The sequence below is a fragment of the Thunnus albacares genome, chromosome 7 (genome assembly GCF_914725855.1).
Source record: "Thunnus albacares chromosome 7, fThuAlb1.1, whole genome shotgun sequence".
Taxonomy (NCBI): domain Eukaryota; kingdom Metazoa; phylum Chordata; class Actinopteri; order Scombriformes; family Scombridae; genus Thunnus; species Thunnus albacares.
In genome coordinates this window covers 15851777-15875550 of record NC_058112.1, presented here as the reverse complement: position 1 = coordinate 15875550, position 23774 = coordinate 15851777, and the positions used below count along the sequence as shown (strand labels likewise).

The following is a 23774-nucleotide window of genomic DNA, read 5'->3' as shown; positions in this document are numbered from 1 at the left end:
GTAGTTTATAGATAGTCCTAGCTAAACTCTGGGTGTTTACAGCACAATATAACAATAGTTTAAAACAGCTTTTTTTAGGGGGGTGTTTTCTGTTTAGATTACCTCTGTGAGCGGTCTGAATTAGGATTATCGTCCGCCTTTGTTATTCAGCTATCATGTTAAGCAGCTCAGCCTTTTTCTGTGAAATTAAGAACAAAAACAACAAACAAACAAAGGGAAGAGAGGGCGCGAGAAAGAGCGAGACATATGTGTGTTTATCTGTGTCTGCGTGTGTGTGTGTGTGTGTGTGTGTGTGTGTGCAAGGGCGGGGGCGTTCGAAACAGACGAAAAACATTTGTGATTTTCGGAGGTTAAATCGCTCTCCAAGGAAACATGTTGTTGTCAGTTGCACCACAGGGGAGCGAGGGGTAAAGGTGGGGAGGGGGGGGGATCACTGTCGAAGAAAAGAAGTTCACACAGACACACACAGACTGGTAGACATGTTCAAAACACACATTCATGAGCAGACTAGGAATGCAAACAGACAATAGCATGACTGTAATTTACCACTATAGGCCCTGCGAGCCAGGAGAACGGTGAGGCAGGAATACTAATCGATCCTCGTTAACTTTAAACATCTCGTCTGCACCAATCGCAGTGAAGGTCAGCGCTGGACTCCGGCATTCTGTGGGGTCAGGTTGATACAACGCCAGGTTCTCATCAAACTGATCTAATTGTGCAGACGTTAGTGTCAGGATTGATTTAAGCAGCGTTGAAACGGGACAACACAGAAATGCATGTGTGGCATGGAAACCCGAAGAAATAAGTTTCTGTTCAGTTCTCTTTCATCATCCAGCTATTAGCAAATAGCAGTTTAGAGCATTGAGTTTTTTGCCCCCGCAGCTCCGCTTTGCCTCGCTACAGTATTGATTCCCAGGGATCTCGTCTTGCCCCCAGGACTGTAGGTGAGAACGCTGTGGTCAGTCAGTCCAATTAAAGAGACAAAGAAAGGAGAAAGAGGGAGGGAACGAAAGAAAGAGGTGGGAATAGCTGGAGCTATAGGCTCCTGGGCTCCTGAAGGCCCCTCTTGCACCACACCCTGTTCAGCATGAAAGGGGACCCCCCTTTTCTCCTCAAGGCAGCTCTGGAGGAAGAATGTTTTTGAGCAAGGGAAGAGGAGGGGGGAGCACAGGGGAGACTCCCACCCTCCTCTCCATCCTGTCTCTTTCATCACTCTCCGCTATGATTTTTTTTTCTATCTTTTATTCCTTGTCCAAAATCAACCCGCAGACCTATAGACAAACGGCACAGCTGCGTATGAGTTCAAAGTAAATCTGTAGAGCAGAGCATGATCAAACAATGAAGAGATGATCGCCTATTGACTGTGAGTGAAGGCTGAAGGCAGTGAGCTGCTGATAATGTGTTTTCTCTATGGAGACAGTTTGCTAGCAGGGTAGCTATGGTGAGAGTGGACTCCTCTGTCGTCTGCCAAAACATGCCCAGTGGATGAATGTGTGTGTGTGTGTGTGTGTTCCCATCCTCCGCCACCTTCATGCAGAGCTCAGAATGATTTCTTCATTATCTCTGCTTCTTTATTCTCAGAAATGTCTGCGTGGAATCCTGTTAATCACACACAGACAAAAAAAAAGAAGAAGAGCAGAGAAGAAGAAAAAAAAGACGAGTGTGGGTTGATGGGAAAGAGTCTTAAATTCCATCTTCTCCCCCAAAACAGGATGTGGAGACCCCCGAAATGTTCCTAAAATATCCCAGCACAATCTGTGCTCTTTGTTAGACAGAGATAACATGACTCAAAGAGAACGGAGGCACTGTGACTCACTCAAATGAAGGGCTTTTATTCATAGTTCGTGTGCGAGTGTGTGTGCGTGTGCATGTGTGTGTGTGTGTGTGTGTGCATGTGTGTGTGTGTGAATCCTGCTATGACAGAAAAAGAGAAATAGAAAGCAGAGTTTGAGAGAAAAAGAAAGAATATGTGTTGTAAAATCTTTTTAAAAAAATGGTAAAGACTTCCTTGAAGATAGTTTTTGTGTGTGTGTGTGTGTGTGTGTGTGTGTGTGGGCGTATGTGTGGGTGTGAATGAGTGATAGAGAGACAGAGCGGGAAAGGGTTAGAAAGAGAGAGAGAGAGGTGCTGTTCCAGTCTCTTGTTTTCCCGTGGGTGTACTGCAGTAACATAGTAATCCTCATTAATATTTATCTGCCAGGCAAAGTGAAGAGAATGATTAGCTCGAGAGTGTGTGTGTGTGAGTGTTCACTGCACATATGTGTGTGTGTGTGTGTGTGTATAGCATATTACAGCATATAACACATGAACTAGGTCAACTTCTGTACTTAAGAGACTATAACAAGTCCCAATACTTCAAAGGTTTTTGTGTCATCATGGGGGCTTTCACTCACAATAAACAGTATTTTCACATTAATTATTCTAAGCACACATGTCAGTGGGGAAAACCAAAGCTCATGGCATGCATATACACTCTCTCTCTCTCTCTCTCTCTCTCTCTCTCTCTCTCTCTCTCTCACACACACACATATATATGGAAGCCCCCTGCTTTCATCCCTCTTGAGCCACATTACGTTATATTATTGATTTTCCTGCTCGCACCTCTAACACAATCACATTAAACTAGACTGATCGGAATTGAATTTTAGACCGGGTCTATACACCTATGTCACTTATAATCTCTGTCATGGTGACAATGGTGTGTGTGTGTGTGTGTGTGTTGAAAATGAACCTATAAGAATATTAAGTCTGCAACAGACACCTGGTTTATTGTTGCGTGAAAATTATAGTAAAAGAAGAAAAGAGGTGCATGAGTCTTGCCCGTTTGCACGTTTCCTGTGTGTCACATGCACTTTCTGCCCTCTCGTACACAACTGTTTTAGTCAATTTGTGTGCCAGAGAGCCTCAGCTGAGAACGTTCTTGTGAATTTATAGTGTCTGTGACCCATTTCCCTCCACTGCTCTCCCTCTCTCGCTCTCTCTCTCTCTCTATCTGACTTGCCTGTACTCTAGTATAACACGCCTGAGTGAAGATCAGAGAGGGGGAAGATTGAGAGATAGAGAGTGATATGTGGGAGAGATGAAAGATATGAAGGGAGGGAGAGAGATGGAGACAGGGAAAGTAAGAGGCTCGAAGAAAGTATTGAGAGGAGGAGGTGGAGTAGAGAAAAAGTGACAATTCACTCCTGATTTCGTGTCTGTGTCAGGACTGGGGTGACCTCGCAGCAGTCTGAGAAGTGAGGTTTATTTATCGTCATCAATGTGTGGATAAAGAATGAAATAACACACATATTATCCCACAGTTTGACTTTCAATTCCATCTGTCTATCACAAGGCCGGTTGTAAGATATCGAAGTGTTTTTTCTCCTCTCTGCCGGCCAGCTGACACTGCGGCGCTGACTGTTTACATCACAGGGCCTGCATGACCTTTCCCAGGATTCAACAGCACATTGCGCACACATGGAATCATGGGAACAGTGCGCTGTCGTACCTAACCTCCCTGCTCCACCACAACAAATATTTACACCCCTCGTAAATTACAGTCGCTGAGAGGTGAACCTCTCCAGCCGACCCCTGATTCATTTTTTTTTTTTTTTGAAAATTCACGCCGTAGGAATGCCGTACATTCCTCATGGGTCTCTCAAGAAAATAGCACACACCCAAGAAATAGAGGAAACTTGATGGTCCACCCACTCCTAAAGCATCAGCAACAGTGGTATTTGCAAATTGTAGAGAGGCTAAAAATACAAAATGTAGTTATATCTGTTGTTTTGTACTGTATTAATAGCAAACAAATGATCTGAGCATCACACAGCGATTTCTTTGCATAGAAAAACACACCAACTCAGCAGTACAAGAGTGACCCCCTTTTATCGATAAACCCTTCCATGAATCAGAGTGAGCTAAGAAAGGCCATTTAATCCACCTACAGTCAGATTGGGTTCGGTAGGAAGGCAGAGAATTACTGTACTGTGCGGGGTTATTGAATTCTATATTGATCAGGGCTTTCTGGGGAAAGTGAAAGGAAAGCAGAAAAACTGAACATGTCCAGCTCTGTAAAACCATCGAGCATGTAAGCTTTTTCTGTCCTCTTGAAAGGTTTAAATTTTCATGTAAGAAATCCTCTGGAGGTAGAAAAAATCAGTGTCTTTGTTGGATCTCAGAATTATTTGCATTCCACACAAAACACAAACAACATTGAATATTTATACTGTATCTTCCTTAACAGTGCTGTTAAGCCAAGAGTTTGTCACAAGGACACACTGACTGGCACTGTAAGCTTGGCACAGCTTGTATGTGGGGGTTGTATTGCCTCCATGTGGCCATTGTTGCAAATGGGTGTATATGTAAGCAAATGTAAGATAACCTTCATTGTGGATTTTTATCTCAAATAAATGCACAAGCTTTGCACATTCTATGCGAGGATAATGTGTCATGTTGGAAGAGTAGCAGAAATGTCTGGTATTCTTATGTTTTTTTTCAAGAATTGCTGTAGGTCAGGTCAGAATACTCCATCCTGGGAAAACTGGCTCAGAGGAAAATTGTCTCCTTATTTAAAAGCGTTCTGGCTGAAATCCCAGTGCTGTAAATAGAAAGCAACATGTCAGTGTTTTACAGTCTACTGACTAATTTGGTCTGTGTACATACTGTATGCACGCTTGTGTATGTATGTATATGTGTGAGTGTGTGTTCTTCATAGGTTCAGACTGACAAGCGTACAGATAGTCTGTCTAGGTGTGTGAGAAGATGCATCCCTCCCTCCTTAAAAAGTGAGACAGTGAGAGAGAGAGAGAGAGAGAGAGAGAGAGTGAGTGCTTTCATCTGTTGCTCTCTTTGGCTCCCAGACTGGTGTCTCACCATGTGAGCTGCAGTATGAGAGTGCATATCGCTTTAAAAACAACTACCAGAGAGCAAGACTAAGAGACTGGCTGCATTTCCTTAGTGGGAATGTTTGTGTTTGTGGCGATCAGAGCAGTGGACAGAGGGTGCATTGCTTCAGTGAGAAGGAAAGAGAGAGGAAGAGAGAAGGAGGAGGAAGAAGAGAGAGAGACAAAGTGTCAGGAGGGACCACTAGCTGCGTGGGACGGGGGACAGAAGGACTAGCGGGGTTTGACCTTGAGGAAGGCATCAGACAGCTGAATCCCAGAGAGACCGAGAGGACAGAGAGGGTCAGAAACAAGACAGCAGAGGAGAACGCCACAGGGCTGCCCTGTCTCTCTCTGGCTTACCTCTAGAGATGACCCAATTATTCTCTACTGGAGCTAAGTGGTATCAAGAGGACAATAAAGGCTAATCATCCCTTCTCATTACCTGGGCCTCTGTGGATTTTACCTGTAATGGCTCACCTGTACATATAATGGTTTGCGAATGTGATACCTGTGGATATCTCATTCGCAAACATCTCAACTTGTCTCGGAGTGCTAGCAGTCAGTGCAGTAATGGAAGCGGTCTTGTTGGGTCTAGACGATGCGGTCTGTACTCGGCAGGGTCTTCTGTGGACTCTCACTTCCACAGCCCTCCGACGCCTCCGTGTGCATGCCAGGAACCTCCCTGGTCCCCTGCACCTATTACAAACACACAGGTGTGTTTCAAGGCCACTGTACCAGGTAGGCTGCACCTAATATGACATCAAACAGACACCCTTGCACTGGGTATTTATTGACAGTTTAAATCTTAATTAATTCACACCTGTTAAAATACATTTATAGGGATTCAATCTGCAACCGCCTATTGTTTCATCTGTCTACCTGTGGTGCACCCTGTGGAAAATTATATCCAGCATAGGAAACAACTATAAATGAATGATTCCACATCTGTGTCAAGTCTTGGGACAGAAGGAGAGGCATAGAGTGAACAGATGATGTACTGTAGACCAGGTATGTCCTTCAGGCTGTAGACCGGGGTCAGAGCCAGGGGCAGGGTTAAACATGACTGATTTGTTTCATTAAGCATGGATGACAGAACTGAGGTAGATGCTGTGGCAGGGATCCCGGTAGCGAAATGGGACACATAAGTTGACACAGTTTTATAACACATTGCTCAGGTGCATGTGAAGTATATCTATTGGACTGAAAAAAGCTGCTTCGTTTGATGTTTTTGCTCCTATTTAGTTCTTTTGCTGTTGTTGTTGTGCTCTGGATGCAGAGCCTTCACAGGAAGTTGTGCTGCCACGGTCATTATTAACTAGGCTTTTAAGCTGTGAAAAGGGGACGCTTGCACACAAAAACACACACAGGCAGTGTTTTATATGTTCTCTGGTCAATGCGCTTTTATCACCTCACACATTTAATCAAACTCCCCGGTAACTTTTAACGCACTAAATGTCCCCCTTTGCTTGAAAAAGAACTGTTTCGCTGGTTTGAATTATTTGAATAGTTTTATCGAAAGCGACTGTGTCTTCGGTGCCTTGTGTTTGTCTAGCTGTGATTCAGCAAAATGGTCGATCAGTATTCTCTCCACCGTATCTGAATCGGTGCTCAGGGCTTTCATTGAGCCATTAGTATTCCTCGGGCGTCTCACCTGCCCTGTATGCAGCTGGCACCACCAGAACAAACCCAACGAGCTCACAGAGAGAGATTCATCAGGCCTGTTGCTAGACGGCAAAAAGCACAATGTGTACTGCATAGCACAAAATCATCATGCAGCATCAGTGTACTAACTTAAGTACATACACACACACACACACACACACACACAATATGCCTTTTCCTGTCTTTTTGTTCAAATCCCCTTTTTATTCTCAAGAGGCAAATAAGCTGGATTGTTATTCTAGCTTTTGTCTTGAAATGTGTTTTCATGTGGCTCCTAAGTTTAAGCATCCTGAGGGAGGGCAACACAATCAGAGGAAACTGAAATAATACACCAAGCCTCTCCAAAACAAACCCATCCTTAACACCCCCTGCTGGTTTGAAGACGCACAGACGTCTGAAAGAGGCCACCCCTAACACCTCTCAAACAGAGGTCGTTCGGCACTTCCCTGAACTTCCTCTCGAACAGCGCTTTGATGGGCCACCAACAAATATCTCCCCCCGGCCCGATGAAGTGGTAACGTCCAAGGTGGAGCAGTTAATAGTGGTGGGAGTTGCAGAGGCAGGGAAGGAGGGGTCAGTGTGTCAGGCTGCAGGATGGGGATATCCCTGGCTCACTGCACTGCCTCTCTGCCCTGCTTCCTCTATTACTGTTAATGAGATACCCAGCCTCACACAACTGGCACACACACACACAATGGAGAGAGAGAGAGAGAGAGAGAGAGAGAGCAAGACTGATAGAAAGTGGGAAAATCTTAACAGTGTCTTTATATTTAATCAAACTGTTTACTTTCTACATTCTAAATTCACCTCCACTCCACTGCTCTAACATAAACCTGCTCCCCCATGTCTCTTTTTTCCTCTCTGAAATTCTATTTTCACTTTTTTCCCCCCCTTCTTAAATTACTTCTTCATTTCTTATTTAACTCTCTCTACTCTCCTTTCAACTCTCACTTGGCGAGACATCCATCACCAGCAGTCCTAGATACTCAATCAGGACACTAGCCCAGATATTTTACAGCGCTCCAGTGTGTCACACATACGTCATGGTGATAATTTTACGGGGAAGGTGCTCTGCATGTTCTGTGAAGCGGCACAGCGTGTGATTGACAGTAGCCAGCATTTGTGAGATGCTGTTTCGCTCACGCAGACGTTCTCTTATTTCTCTCGTGAGAGAACGCAGCCTCGTGTTCACACTTTCATGCATCGGGCTGAGTAATATTGACTCAACAGCCTCCAGTCACACATTTTCCTCTGGTGGTATGACCCTTTAAATAGGGTTAGCACCGACAGGCGTGTCAGGGCAGTGCTCCGTTGTGTTGTGTTAGACAGTGTCTCTGGGTAATTGTTTGTCATTTCTCATGTTGCTTTTCCATTTGCATTGATTTCGGCTGTGTACATTGTATCTTTTGGCTTCTCGTTTTTCTCCTTCCAGTACCCCCCCCCTCCACCCCCCCACCCCACCCATCCCAGATGCAGGATATCCTGAGGAAGAAGCAGGGCTAATGACTATAGCAAACACAGGTGGTTGGACTTCCCCTGAGTTGCAAGAATTTACCTGTAATCACTGCTGTCCTGCAACTCTCTGGAGCTGCAGCAAGGCTTCATTTTGTGCTAAATGTGAAGTGACACGTTGTGCAGCGAAACTCATCCTCCTTGTAGATGATTTCAGACTTGACAAGATAAACATCCTGAATAGACCAAGTTTATTTCCTATTATACTTGTTTGCTAATAACAGCAGCTGACAGGAGGCTGGTTCTCTTACACAGCAGACAAACTTAGATCGATGTAGTTTCCTAGCAACACCATTCAACTGAAAAGTTTTATACATATTTAAAAGCTCACAATATGTAACATCTATCATACATATTCATTATACCTCACCGCTCTGTTAGCTTGGAGCCTCATACTGCATCCTATTTAGGATTGAAACCCAGGCCAGTTTACTCCCACTGAACTCATCTGGTCCTGTTTCCTGCGAATAGCTCTGTCACTGATCATGTTCTTTTCCCTCTGACGAGTCCCATTCCTGTATGATAGGAAGCAGAGACACCGCAGCATAGCCCTAAAATAACCAAGACACACAATCCTCCCTCTGTCTAGGAGTTTGGGGTCTGTTCTGTTACTTCTTTTGTATGTGGTGTGATAAACTGCGGGCGCTCAGTCAAATCATGGTGTTTTCAAAGCAAGTGGATTTCTTGGAAGAAGAGTCCACTGTATCTGCCAGAAGGACACAACTGCGCAAGGTTCAGTTTGTTAAATCTCCCGGACTCTCATGTTCAATTTATCATCCATTTGTTCTCATATCCCACTGAATCAGATGTCAATAAATAGACTCATGACAGGCAGGCAAATATCCAGATTGGGAAATCTGCGTGTCCTCACTAATTCCCAGCCTTATTCCTTTTTTTTTCCCTGTTTTCCAGCCAAGTCATTATTGGATAGAGGTTGAAGCTGAACTTGTGACTTCCTACTGAAGAATTTTGATCCCTATCCCGGTCTGGCATCCATCTTTGTTCTCATTGCCAAAGTCAGGATCTGTATGTGAGAAAATCTTTTCCCAGAACCGAATCGAAGTTTGGTGATTTGGGGAGGGGGTTCAGGGCCAGAGCGGACATTGTCTCTGTTTCAAATTTTTCCAATGCTTTGTTTATTTTTATTTTTTTTGTAATTCTCTAATTTGTTTGCCACTAGCCGGAGGCATGTTTGTGTTTGATATCCCCGCATAGGCACACAGACTCACACAAGCACCCCTCTGTAGATTCTGTTGGTGGTTGAAGCCGTTTACAGTGTCTCCCTGGGGAGAAGGTCTTATTTGCATAGTTCGTCTGGAAAACATTTCCACTGCTCCATTCCCAGGTTTATCAAATACCCAGTGTGTGAGTGTGAATGTGTGTGAAAGACAAAAGGGAGAAGGAGGAGGGTTTTTGGTGTCTTGAAATTAAGAAAAAAGTTCCTCACAGTTCAACTCATGGGAAACAAATTCCCTGTAAATTCTCCAACTTAGTCACCACTCCATGAATCATAAATCACCATCAAAATTTCATCTGTCATTAATATTTCGCTGATAAGAATGTGTTTAATGAGTCTCATGGCGATTTGTAGTTACATGCCAAACATCTAAAGCACGACACCCCTCCTCCCTTCCAACGTCCATGTGCTATGTTATTTACAGTAGTTACTGCACACCATAAGCTTCTTAGTCATGCCAGGATCTCATTTCTCTGCTAAAGTGAGAATGTTGCACACTACTTGATAGCATGGCCACTCACTTGATTAATTACAGGCGTTTGGATTCTCACATGCTCAAAGGCTCACACGCATCCAGACGTCATCCTATAGGACTAATCTGGTTCTCAGATTTAAGTCAGAGTATTAGATACATAGAGAACAGGTTGGTATTTCAAAATGGGAAAAGGGATTGTCAAATATCATCACTTTCCCAGATATCAGCTGCCATGTTGTTGAGACTATCCACATGTTAAACATGATAAAACACACAAGTTGCACGATCTGGCTGGTGTTTTATTGGGCCAAGGTTGAACGGCCTACTCGATAAATCTGGCTGGTATCCCTCTAAATCCTCTAAGTGTGTCTGAGTCACAACAGAGTAGCCCGAACGGACGAGATATAAGGTTTTTTTGGAGGTGGTCCCCCTCTATTGAGTGAAGCGATAGGTTTAACTGTGGCATTAGTGATGGGGATATAAGGGCTTATAATGTTTTAAGTTCAGAGGTTAGGGCCTTAGTATAGAATGGTAATCCTGGAGGATTACCAGGGGAATCTGGTGAATATCTGAGGAAATCCCTCTCAGGGACTCTTAGATCCTCTGTTTGTATGCATGTTATATCCTCTGTCAGTGTGTCCACATGTGTTTACCGAACAGAGGTTTAAAGTTTTGTGCATATTTTAACTTCAGAGAAGAAAGGAAATATCATCATTTAGCTGAACCAAAATATTCAGAGCCCTAAATCTGACCACAATATGTTTTCCTATAGAGACGCTTTGTAGATACAGCACAACATACTGTATCAGTCACATTAATGCTGAATGAGAGTGAAAAATGTGATGCACACATGTTCGGACAAGGTGGACTTTCCCATGGTCCTTTTGGGAGGCACTACACTATCCCTAATAATTGCTGTCAGTCGTCATTTAGAGACAATTGCTAAAAAGCAAGCAGGCTCAGCATTTGTACATTCTTGAATACTGCAACTACTTCGAATTTCTCTCTGTCTCTCTCTCAAGCGCGTACACCTGCAGACTAAATTATGTATAAATTGAGTGCATACAAATGACGGCACAATATATGCCTGTTCACATTTAACTAAACAACTCTTGCCTGATTTAAAAAAAAAACAAAAAACAACAGAATTTTAAGGCCCGCAATACACAGAACATGCTTTTAACAAATAATCCAAACACTAAAGATAAAAAATGAACTCAGTCCTCATTTGTAACTGTGGCACATGATTGATCAGGTGTTTTTATTTATCGAGCAAAAAGCTTTCCACCTCCTACCATCAGATTCTGGCTCTACCTGAGGCAAAATGGCCAAATGGAGGACATTCAATACCTTTGCAATGACGGGATTCCCTTTGGACAAGAAGAGTTGCACACATGCACGCACACACACACACAGACCACACGTACTTGCCAAAGGGCTCTCCCTGCAGATGAGCTGGGTCATTTTTCATTACCCTGGCTCAGAGGAATCAAGTGTGTAGTAATGGAGCACAGACACATTGAGCCAAAGCTATGGGGGGATAAATCCCGGCTGTAGAGCGCAGTGGAGGCAGAGCAGACAGTCTGCGGGACAGAGCCTGCAGAGGGACATATAGCTCTTTTTCACTCCTCTCTATTTTTCATTAGAATGCTAGACTAGATCCTGTGGGAAGATAAAAGAAAGGTCTGCAGCTGCAGCGTGATCACACTCTCTCCCCCCGTCTCTCCATTGTTTCTGTTTTCTTTATTATGTTTCCTCTTATTTGTCCGCTCACCTCATCTCCAGCGTATTCCCACTTTCTGTCCTACCAGACTGCTTTACCCATTTCAGGCTCTCCCCCTGTGAATTCCTTGCCTCACCGCCTTCACCGTGGAAGCGTGTTTTCTTTTTCTACATACCTGTCCTTAAACCCTCTTAACGTCAGTACTATATGTCCTGAGGGTGAGCTGGGGGAGGTAGAATGAGAAGGTGGTGGTGAGGAGGAGCGTACATGGATCTGTCTTTATAAATTCACAAATATCTGTTGACTTTGTAGAGCGAAGGATTCCCTCGTCTCTGCCATCCAGGAATCACGATACTTACTGTCGTCAGCTGGATTGAATCAGTTTGTGGGGGAAAACCTTTATTGCACGCCTTTTTACTTTAAGTATATACCCCGGGGTCATACCTTTGCCTGTTACAGTGTCTTAGCTTTGTCTTACACCCCCCCCCCCTCTTTTAGTGCCCTACATTTCTGGCTGAGTTTGCACGGCAGAGACAGCTAGGTCTCCCAGAAAGTTGTCATGACAACTTTTGTTTGCGTCTTAGGTTGGAGAACGAGGGGAGTGAAGCTGGTCAAACATTTATGTGCATGTGCTTGTGTATGTGTGTCTGCGTGTGTGTGTGTGTGTGTGTGTGTATGTGTGTGTTTGACAGTGCAGGTTGTTTCCATGCCACTCAGCTAAAGAAGTAAGTGATTTTAAAACCTTGAGAGTTATTATATGGATGGAAGCTCACCAAACCCCTGTAAAGGCCGGTGCCTTGAATGATGTTGTTCTGTGGCTGTCTCCCTAATTAGCCTGGAGAGTCTTTGGAGACCCTGAAGGACACACACACACACACACACACACACACACACACACACACACACAGCAGACAAGGGCAGAATTAGCAAAAAAAGAACAGAGAGGATTTGGGCGCTTTCTACCCCAAACCCCTTTTCTCCTATCCCCTGCTGTTCTGTCTCAGGGTACATGTTTAATAGGCCAGTGGAATATATTAGGACTGTGGCACACACATACACACACACACAAATACGCCGGAGATTGCAGATAGGACTGTTTAATATTCAGCATGCTAAATGATTAGAGTGTTTGGTATTCCATCCAGTCACAGGACAGGGGAAAGAGGCCACTGGAGTTCAACCTCTCTGCAGTACAAAGTGCCCTTGAGTTTAGGCCACAAGCGCTGTGTGTGTGTGTGTGTGTGTGTATGTGTCTGTGTGTGTCTGTTTATTTGTTTATGAGAAACCGTGCGAGACACTGAAGAGCCAGCAGAGCGATGAAGGGAGATCAAGGAAGAAGATTCATCAATCAACAAGGTTCAGTGAGTTTACTGGCAGACTAAAAGAAAACACACATACCGTATATGTTTATACATATATAGTACACTAGTGGCAGTGCAGAACCTAATACCACATCCTACGTCACGCTGTCTTTCTGCATGCATTGCCAGAAGTATCAGTGAACACAGGGTCACTCAGGTCTACAGTGATTTCTCGCTGTGTAAATTATAGATGACGAGAGGAGGTGTAGGGGTAAAAGATCCTTCCCCTGTGAATGAGTCTCACACACACACACACACATACACATACACACACACTGACAACTCAGATCCTTGCATATCAACCCCCATGATCACTAAGACTGTGTTTCATTGAGATAAAAAAGTTCTGAAGACATGACATCACACGCCACAGACCTCTCTGCTCTTCTCCGTCAGTGCACTAGCTCCCCCTCTCGCCCCGTATCGCTTTGCCCTCTGTTCTTCCTCAGAAGCTACTTTGGTTACTGGATCGCCTTGGATACATTTCATCCAAAACACAGAGTATGTACACTATAGTACAGATGTATGGCAGCGTATTCAGAGGTACTTACACAAACACACAATGGCTTCATCAACCAAGTGCTCCCTTTGCACTGGAATTCAAGGAATGTCTAAAGGGCAAAGCTGACCAGGAAAAGTGATCCGAGAGCGAGAGCTGAGACGGAAAGACAGGGAATCATAAACCATGGAAGGAAGGCGGCTTGTCCCTCCTTTGGGAAATGGAGTGGAATGACCTCTTTTGACTATTCTGAATACAGCTCACCTCATAAAGAAAGCATAATAAAAAGATGGGTGAGCATCAAGTACATGCTAATTGTTGGTAGCATGCACGAAGGATGACCTGATTGCATACTAACCAAAGTGGCCAGTGGTGACTTGCTCTCGCTGACACACTGTGGCGCAGTATCATCGTGCTGCGCCCATGGAAGGCTTTTATTTGCTCGGATGTCATCAAGGGAGTCATTTGCTGCAGTCCCGTTTTAGAGCTTTCTGTATTAAATATAACTCCAGGCCCTATATGAGTACGTAGTGCATACGTGTATATCTACGTGACCCAGTTTGTTAAGGCACATAGTGAGCGTAAGCGACAGAAAGAACAGTGAAAAAAAAAGTGTGCATTATGGATAAAGAGAGCAAAAGAAAGGAAAGGAAACAATGGAAGCAAAAAGAAGGATGATGTGGACATGAAAACAGTGGCTCAGTCATTTGCACTGATGTGTTACTAGTTGTCAGCTGAGTAAGAGGTTAAATTTATAATACAAGATAACACTCCATTACTCACCATTACAGTAATGACATAGTTATGATAAGTGTTTAAAAAAAAACATTTGACAACTTTAAGACCGAGTAAGCAGCACAATTAGAGAATGTTATCTTGTAGAAGGAAATATGAAAAGAGCGAGGAGAAGAATTTCAGACTAGCAGGAATTTACCAAGAGCAAGGTGAGGTTGTTTGAGTGTTTTGACTACAAGGCACATTCAAATTTACTGTAGCAATACAAAATAGTAACACTCAGCCTCCCTGTGTTATCTTCACCCATTTCACACACAACACAGTCATTCTGTCTCTGCACCAAACCACTGGCTTACGTTTTGTATATTATTTAGAGTAGCTTCGCTGCCTCTGTTGTTACATACACACCCATTTCAACATATGAAGCTGTAGGGTGTATAAGTGCAGTTTAAAATGCAACTTTTGTTCCTCTTCTGGGACTTTTCAGCATGACGTCTCCATCTTCTCAATTCATCGGGGACTGATGCTCGAAGATTCCCTCAGGGTGCATATGGCAGTGAAGTTAATCTGAAGATTTGAAGTCAGGGATTGGATTTGTGTGAATTCAGCACAACTCAAGTTTGAATCACAAAGAATCTGCTGTGAAGCATGATTTTTGACGTCTTTATTGCGCATACTAAAACACCTTACGGCGCTTTTACCAGTAAAAATGTGCCTACAGTATGTAGTATTTAGAATTCATAAGCATCTCCATCTGTCAGTTTTAGTCAAAGTTGTTTTAGGAATAATGTGAGAAAACATCTCCTGGAAGGGGGAAAAAAAAAAAAAAAAACGAGAAAAGTCTGGGAATGGAGCTTTGTAGTCAAATGAGAACAAAGAAGAGTTGGCTACAGAAATATCTGCAGTTTGTTTGAAGTGCCAGTGTGTTTCTGATTTTAAAAAACGCCCTAACTGGAACCACATTTCAGTCCCAAAGTCACTCACGGGCAGGAGGGTGGAGCTCACAGACACACACAAAACACGCGCACACACACACACACACACACACACACACATACATACACACTTGAACAAACAAAACAGATCTCTCCCGGTCAGTCGTTTCTCTAGACATTCCTGGCTGCCTTTCCATGACCCTCCCTGCTCACTCTCACTCTACATGCTGCACTAGATGGCGAAGAAGACGGGATTTGGCCCTGCTGTTATTTTTCCATCAGGTTTTCAATAAGCCATTGAACTGAAAACTGTAGAGTATTGAGAGCTACAGTATGTTTTGCTGAATCTTGTGTTGTAATCTAATCTGCACCATATGCAGACACCGTTACATTAAAACTGACGACGAGTCATAAAGCCAATTCAGCTATAATGATCTCAGCGTCATAAATCATCACGGGGCCGCCTGCCTGTGTCAGGCCTTGCTCGCGCTCAAAGTGACGTGTTTAAGAGCGTGTGTTTGTTTAGTCTCCATAAATACGGGGGAAGACGCACACAAAGTCAGACGGAGTGTGAGAGCGCCGAGCGTTGTGTGTCAGTCTCGACTGCCTACCGCAGCGTCACAGAGTCAGGGTTAAAGAGATTCTCCATCTTGCTTCAATTAACATTCGGCGCTGTTTATATCACATTCCACCAATATAGGTTACCTTCTCCAGCACAGACCATCAACCCCGTTCCCCTGCTCGACCCTAAAACCTGACTCTAATACCCACCGCCTGTTAAAACCCACCTCACCAGTCCAGATCGTTCCCCTTTAGACCCCTACCCCATAGAAACACACCAGATCAGCACCTCATTACGACCACACCTCAGCCCAGAATAGAAGCCCACTGGCTCCATAACAAGGCTCTGTCAGGGCCCAGATATGTCACACCTAGAAGTGTTTTTCACCTTTTTGGCTACGCTCTTTGTAGGTCGCTGAAAGGTTAACATGTATGAAAGTTAAGCGGCATGAGCAATGAACAGAGTGGCTCAGTAAATCACAGCTGTTTGTCATTGTTCCTTCCTGCCTTGCTTCCCATCTTCTTTCCTTTTCCTCTCTGTCTTTTTCTTTGAATCAGCCCTCCTCCAGCTTGACAACAGAAACAGTAATTCACAAATTCTTGTAGTTAAAGTGTTCAGGATCTTCCTTCTGCAATATTTTTTCTGCTCTCCTCTTCTGTCTTTGTCAATTTTACCCCGTTTCCCCCACTGCCCTCATTGCCCCCCTCCCTTGCATTGGTCAAACAACAGGGCCCTTGTGATAGCAAACTGAGGAAGCAACCAATAAAGGGAGATATGTATTTGACCGGAGAAAGAGAAGGAGGGACGGGTGTGTGTATTAGAGCCAAAGAAAGAGTCATCTGGAGATGTTTAAGTTGGACAGGCCAGTTTCCGGTGTCTGGGACAGGCCAAAAATATCCAGAAACAGAAAAATTCAGCAGGAAAAGGGAAAGGATACACCTCCTTGTTTCTCATGTGACCTTCTACATTCAGCAAACTAAGCTGAATCTTAGGCTTGCAGCACAAGCTATGGTGGCAACTGTTCAAGCCAAACACATTAAATTTAACTGCATCTTTGTATTGCTTAATGTCTGGGAAGAGAGCTTTTCTTATGAATTTTGCAAATTCAAGATTATGCATTGCCTTACTGTCGTAGTTCAAATCTGGTGCAACAGCATTTGGCTCAGGCAGACTGTATTCATGACAAATGGTTAGTAAAGCCACTTCCCAGATGAGTTATGATAATCTTCAGATAACAAACGGTCAAGTATCCCTGTGATGCCGACATCTCAGATGAATTTTCCTGAAAGTGTAATACATGTAGGCATGCTGTACATGTGCTACATGTGGCCTCACACTGTTTTCATAACATGGGGATTACTTATGTTGTAATACAATAATAGAAAACAGACTAGCCTACGCTTGCCAAATCATTCAAAGACTTTATTGACAGTAGGTACTGTATAGGCTTTGCCCTGCCTTCACGGCACACATTAGTATCTATTTATGGTACCAAAAAACTGGACTGATTTTTGTTATGTTAACAACTTGTGGTTTCAACGGCTGCTGCTCCAGCAGTGTAAGGTGAACACAAGTGCCCAATTTAGGTCATGCAAAAAAATGAAAGTCAGTCTAACGGCTGCAGTGGACTGAAAGCCAGAAATAATTCAAGCAAAGCAAACCTGAGCAAGGACATTTGTATTTAAGGGTGCAGACAGGAAGTGACAATCTGGAGAGAGAGAGAGAGAGAGAGAGAAAGAGAGAGAGAGAGAGAAAGGGGGAAGCAGACATCCAACTGGATCCCATTGTTTTCTTTTTTTTGCAGAATAGATAACCATCTAACTATTGTAGGCGTATGAAAATTTTGATCAAAATAAACCTGGTAGAGGCTATAACTGTGTATTATCAAAGTCATATGAGGATAGTGTCTTTCAAGGGAAGTATCCCTCCCCCACAAATGAATGCATTCCTTGAATCACAGCTGATAACAGATAATATGTTGACTGGTCACCGCTCATTATTATTTATCAGCGGTGCATCACATGTTTTTAACGGTGGACTGTTGGTGTGCTGTGCAGAGCAGACACAGATGTCTGTTTGGGTTTGTAAACACACACACACACACACACACGCAGAGCACATAGAGAGAGAGAGGGAGAGAGAGCGAGAGAGGTCTGCAGTTTCTCATGGCTGTGAGCCGCTGCAGAAAATTTCCCCTCATCTCCTCCTCTCCCCGCCCCCACATCTTGCCTCCATTATTCTCGTGTTTTTCGAAGCAACTCAGATGACAGCGAGAAACATAGCTGGCAAGTGAAGACAGCCTGGAAAACGTTAGTCCTTTTCTTCCGGTCGTCCCCCTCGGTTGCTGACCGTTGGTACGGTCTCCTGCTATCCGCACGTTCACACCGTTTGTGCACGGTGCCGGTAGCGAAAGGGGGGTTGGTCGACCGGGACTAGCCCCGTGAGAAGCTCTCTCCTTTCGGAAGGAGGGATGAGAGGGAAGCCAGCCTTGGAAAACGCTCTGCGGTCGCCGTTAATTAGCTCGGAGATATAGCTTGAATGGCGGGCATATGAGAGATAACGGCTCCGTAGAGCTGAGAAGATACAGGGAATACACCGCGAGCTGCGTCGCTTGTAACTAACGTTAACTAATGGTCACTAACATGGATGCTGATGTGCCTCCTCCCCTAGGCCGGCCGGGAAAAGGGGTGTTTTTTGATGATTTTCTGGCGGTCACACGGCTCGTTTCTTTCTGGGATTAATAATTCGGGATTCTTCTTTTTTTCTCTCTCCCTCTTGGAGCCGGTTTTTGTGTAGGAGCCTCGCAAGGAGCGTTTGCTTTTAAGGTAACAACTAACTAATGATAGCGTTACTGTCGTCTCATGCACTGGCCAAGCATCACTGTCAGCTGTGTGTGTCTATGTGCGCCTCTGTAATTTTAGGTGTCAGTTCCAGCGAAATAATGAAATACTGTGAACAGAATAGCTTTACGCAAGAGAGTAGGGTTACATTCTTCATTTTCATCTCCATGTCTTTTCATTTGACCGTTTCTTGCCAGTGAGTCAGACCTGAGGATGTAGGTTGGCCAATTCAAAGCTGACTAGTAATGGGTCAGAAATGTTGGTTGATCAAATACAACATGAATCACACACCAGGAGAAGGTGATGTAGGCTACTTAGTGCAACGTGTGCTTTGATGTTTCTATCAGTTACATTGTCATGTAATGTTTACAACATGCATCAAAGGTCAGAGGCATGTGCAGAGAAAGAAAGAGTCATCTCCTTGCAAATAGTGTGGCTAAACTGTGTCACAGTGCAGCAACATTACACTTTTTTCCATTTTTTTTCAGCCGTGTTTAATGACAGCAAGCTATTCATAGAAACTTTATGGCATTTGGTTTCATGGTGGATAGAAACTCAGTAGCATGTGTCCAATACCACAAAGTGAATTTTATGACTAAAACCAATAAGTGTATCTCCCTGCCAGATTGGGCTGCCTATATTTAGCCTCCAAGCAGTGATTTGTTACCTTGACGTTAAGGTTTGTACTATTCCCAGGTGCCTCAAGCAGAGAGCCAGTGAGTCAGTGTGTGTGTGTGTGTATATAGTGTCTGCATTGCAGTTCAGAGCAGATAAGATATGGATATACTATAGTCATGCACCAACTTTTGATCAAGATGACACAAGTGTTGCAAGACTAGTAATCTAGTAATAACGAATAGCTGAGTTACTACTCATTACTAATGGTAGTAATTAAAATCACTGTATACAGTGTAAACATGGAAGGTTTTGGGAAAGAAAGGTAACTCCAAGACAGTAGAGCGGCAGATGAAAACAAAAGGCAATGTTGGAAAATGTTAGGGGGTGTGTGTGTCACTCACTGTGTGCACAGGTGCACCCAATCTCAATCCTCAAACCACAGGAGATCAATGGAGAGTGGGAGGGTAAACCGAACCCTTCAAAGTGTATAGAATCCACACACACACACACACACACATTCAAAAACACTAGAAGTCATTCAGCAGAGTTCACACAGGGATGAGTGTGGAGACACAGCACTGTCACTGCTCTCCCTCTCTTTCTCTGGTATCTTCAGCTCTTTGCTAAACTCTCACCTCCAACCTGCCACCTCAATGCAAGCTGGCACGAGTGGTGAGAAAGTAGGTGTATGTTATACTCACGTTGCGGACACACCCTTACCGGATTGCAACAGCCTCAGGTGGCCAATATGATCCTCGTGGTTAAGAGTTACAAACCGGTTATGCTTGTGCTCATGTTTATGGCATCTATGTTTTGGAGGGAGTTTTCATTGAATGCTTGACAATAAGGATGACTCTCCCTCCTTTCCTTTAGTACTTCTTCTCCAACATTTCTTAACCCCACCCCTCCACACACCCACACACACACACACACACCCACACACACACACACACACATACATCACCCCCTCCCCTCTGCTCCCCCTCCCCATCTCCCAGATGTGAGGGAAGTATGGGAGGAGCCAGAGGGTGTTTGTGTTCCTCAGGGTCCACGCTTCCTGTTAAATTGAAGAGAAACTCCACATGTGCTGAAAAACACCAGGATACATGCACACAAACATACACTAACACAGTGAACACTCTGGCACAGTTTGTACCTCTGTGTTGAAATGTCTGGCTTTATTTTTCCAGTGAAGATCCAAACCTTAGCTGTGTATTCGTTGGAATTTCATTGTACTGCAGCAAACTTTTCAGACAGATTTGGAAAAAATGGTTTGGCTTTGTCTATCATGCGGATTGTCTGGCCTCACTTGTGTTTCCCACAGTTGACTGTCCCATCAATTGCACCTGCTTCAGTGTTTATGCCTGAATTTGGCAGATGGATATTATCAGTTTTTTTGCAGCTCTATTCATCAAACATTGTATTAACAACACAGACTAACACCCGAGTGGACATTGACAGCAGGAAGCTTCACTCATTGTGGTCGCTGTAGTCAACTAATGGATAATGGTTTTCATGCCCAAAGAGGAATGCTAGAAATATCTGCGAGGAAGAGAGCAGCACAGGACGTTGTCTCTATTGGCCCATTGTGTCTAGTTAGCTCAGCTAACCTTGTTAAGGGAGCTTCAGTCAGATACACACACGTGCACACTCACAGCACATGCCTCACATACTAATAGATCTGGTGATGCATTGTGGTCTTGTTTGATTTAATAGAAAAATATGGTGTTATTTGGAAATAGAAGTGATTGTGGATACCCATACAAACGTCTGCTTTTGATATATAGTAGTATAACGTAATAAATGAACAAGAATATTAACAAGCATCCCTTGTATTTCTTATTTTCTGTTTTTCAGATGACAGAGGGGAGGCGATGTCAGGTCCATCTCCTGGACGACAGGAAGTTGGAGCTCCTTGTGCAGGTGAGTCTCTCTTCTTCTTCTTCTTCTCCCCCTTCTCTCTTTCTTCCTCTCTCCTTGCAGACTCTCATTTCCTTAGAGCGAGGGAGAGGTGACGTCTGCCGTCTCCAGGGACTCAATTGCTGCTGACCAAGCGAAATATGGTCAGCAGCGGGTGACTTTGCTCTTTCTTGACGCTCACCTGATCTCTACACATACACACACACACAGACACACATGGGACCCTGCCCTGTTTTGCTTTCTCTGTACAAACTATGCATCCTGACGCTGAGTTCAGTCTTAATGATGTCCTAAACAGAAACCCTTACTTCCCCTAAACTCATGCTCCACTGATCTTTCTTCTTCCCCCATCTCTCTTGCCCTCCTAGAATGCCTCAGTAATCAAGCCCAGACCTACAGCCAGATCTGTCTGTCTGGCTATTGTTCTATCATCCAATGTGTAATTGACAATGCTGCATCTTATCCTCCAAATTTCTTGGAAAAACAACGCAGCATGCTGCCCCCTCCCCCCACTTTCAGCCCTTCATCCTCCCAGCAGGCCTGTTTTGCAGTAATGACCAAAGGCAGCAGCAGCAGCACCCAAAACAAACCTTTCTCTCTGTCATTTGCCATTTACTGTAATGCATCTACTCTTTTGAGCTCGCTATTTGCTACTGTAGATCTGCTCTGGTCTGCTTTCTGTTCTATATGCCAGTTAAATAAGTTTTGTAATATCAGGATTTAACATTTAACAGGAGCAGGATTTATTTTCAAAACACACATTACATCAGATAGTGTTTTTTTTTTTTTTAGTTTTTGATTCGTTATGCAGCTCTCTCTCTGCACAGTAACTTCTCTCTTTTTTGGAGCACTTATTTATGGCTCTCTTTCTACCTTAACCTTCTTTATTGATTGTTGATGACATTCACATTTGTCATGCCTTTGGCTCTCTTATGGTTTGGTCACATGGACTGAACTATTTTTATTTAAAGCTCCTTCCGCTCCTCCTTACCTCTCTTCGCTCCTCTTGGGTCTGACCATTACCCAGTTTCCACTGGAAAGAGAGAAAGACAAAAGAAAGTAATTGCCATGGAATACGAGAAAAAGAGCAATGGCAGAATAGGAAGATTGGCACAGAAACTCAGCAGGTTGAGAGAAAAGTGAGATGAGAGTTCAAGAAAGCCCTAAATGGAGAGACAGGAGATGACACTAAAGGGATGGGAATAGAGAGGAGAAAATGGAGGAGAGAGCCAAGGATAGGTCTGCTGACTTTCTGATTTGATTACTCTGCCAGAACTGATCCTCTCTTTCAAATTGGTACTTCTTCTGCTCCCTCTTCCATTCTCCCTCTTTCCATCTCTTCTCACTTTCCACTCTTAACTCTCTATATCTTCTTTTCTCTCTTAGCCATTCCACACTTCATCTCTTCTTCTCTTTACCTGCTCCTGTATCCCCAAAAACAACTACAGCAGCTCCTTATCTCCCCATCCAGTCATCCTCTCCTCCTGTCATCAAGGAAGGAAATAACAAGGAAATCAACAAAAAGAGAGCTGAGGAAAAACATTGCAGCAATATTAGTGTATTTTATAGTATAGCTCATATTTAGTTCTTTTAGCTTTGATGTGAGGCCAGAGGTGATTGTTTTATGTAAATAGTTTAACAAGTGCTTGAAGAGTAGTGGGGATTAATCTGTTCTGTTTACCACATTGTGTACACAGTGTTAGCAAATGGTATTTTTACATTTTGGCAATGGTATTAGCAAGGGAGTAAGCGTGACAAAAAGGCCGGAAGAGGAGATATTATTAACAAACCACGACTGTCATATAAATCAGGATACTGCTATGTCTCTCTCTGTTTCTCTCACTCTCTGTCGTCTTTTCTGTCCACTGAGCGGATGTTCAATAGGCCAGTGAGTCGTTAGCGGGACCACAGAGAATTACAATGTTATTCTTAGTTTTCTGCTGAACTAAGAAACAGTCAAGCCTTCCACTCATTTCCAAAAAGGGATTTCTTGAAGGAATGATCATAACTCACGAGTAAGTAGTACAAATAGTTGTTTGTTTTCAAATGTTGAGGTAGTACTCCAGTATTACACACTCTACTGGAGCTATTTCGTTTCTTCAACGATAGTTTAACAGCACTGTGGTCAAGCCTGTTCTGTTGAGGTTTTCATTTAAGTTCCTGTTACCACGCCAAGCGCACCGGCCAGCTAGCCTCTTAAAGGTTGGATCTCATTTCTGTCACTGGCTTGTAACATTGACCAGCTGTTTAATCCCAGAAGTGTCGTTCACTTGTTTCCTCTTCCTCATCCCCTTCCTCCTACCTTTGATAGCGAGTCCTCTGTGGTTTGTTTATGGAGCAACGCTTCATTGGCAGGGAACTATGTGCCAGGAGGCCAAAACAACTATTGACCAGGTTGTAAAGATGGAAGCTAACCACCAAATATACCATTGAGTGAAAATAGATGTCAGTCATGTGGCTGTCACTCCCTAAGGCTAAAATGGTGTGTACTAACGGGCGGCAAATGGAGTACTGAGGTCAAGTTGTGTAACAGAGCGTCTCCACCATATTATTTTCCTAAGTGTTGACGTTTATGTGAAGGACAGGATAGTTTAGGATTGTAAGATGGTAAGATGATGGCCTACCATGAACTACCACTCTGTATACAAAATACGTGGTTATTAAAAGCTGATTTTTACTATTTTAAAAAGTGAATAGAATTAATGTAGAGCATGTGGTTAAAAGCCTTTTCCTTACCCATCCTTTGACTGCCACTAATAAATCAGTTAGCATCCCATAAATCTGAACAGTTCTGAAGGCGCCAAGGGCCTGACTAGGTGTTTTGTGA

General features: G+C 43.7%; 1 protein-coding gene across 10 annotated transcripts in view; it reads left to right on the top strand.

The window, feature by feature from the left end:
- The window catches only part of frmd4a (FERM domain containing 4A), a 101773-nt gene that overhangs the window by 43439 nt on the left and 34560 nt on the right, over positions 1 to 23774 (top strand). For 4 of the 10 annotated variants that reach the window (XM_044355809.1, XM_044355804.1, XM_044355807.1 and 1 more), the window contains exon 2: positions 20885 to 20950. In XM_044355809.1, coding sequence (XP_044211744.1) covers positions 20885 to 20950 — 66 coding nt within the window. Of the gene's footprint in view, positions 1 to 4915; positions 5607 to 17747; positions 18395 to 20884; positions 20951 to 23774 lie in introns of those variants that run through there. The other 6 variants (XM_044355803.1, XM_044355802.1, XM_044355810.1 and 3 more) reach the window with 6 other exon arrangements.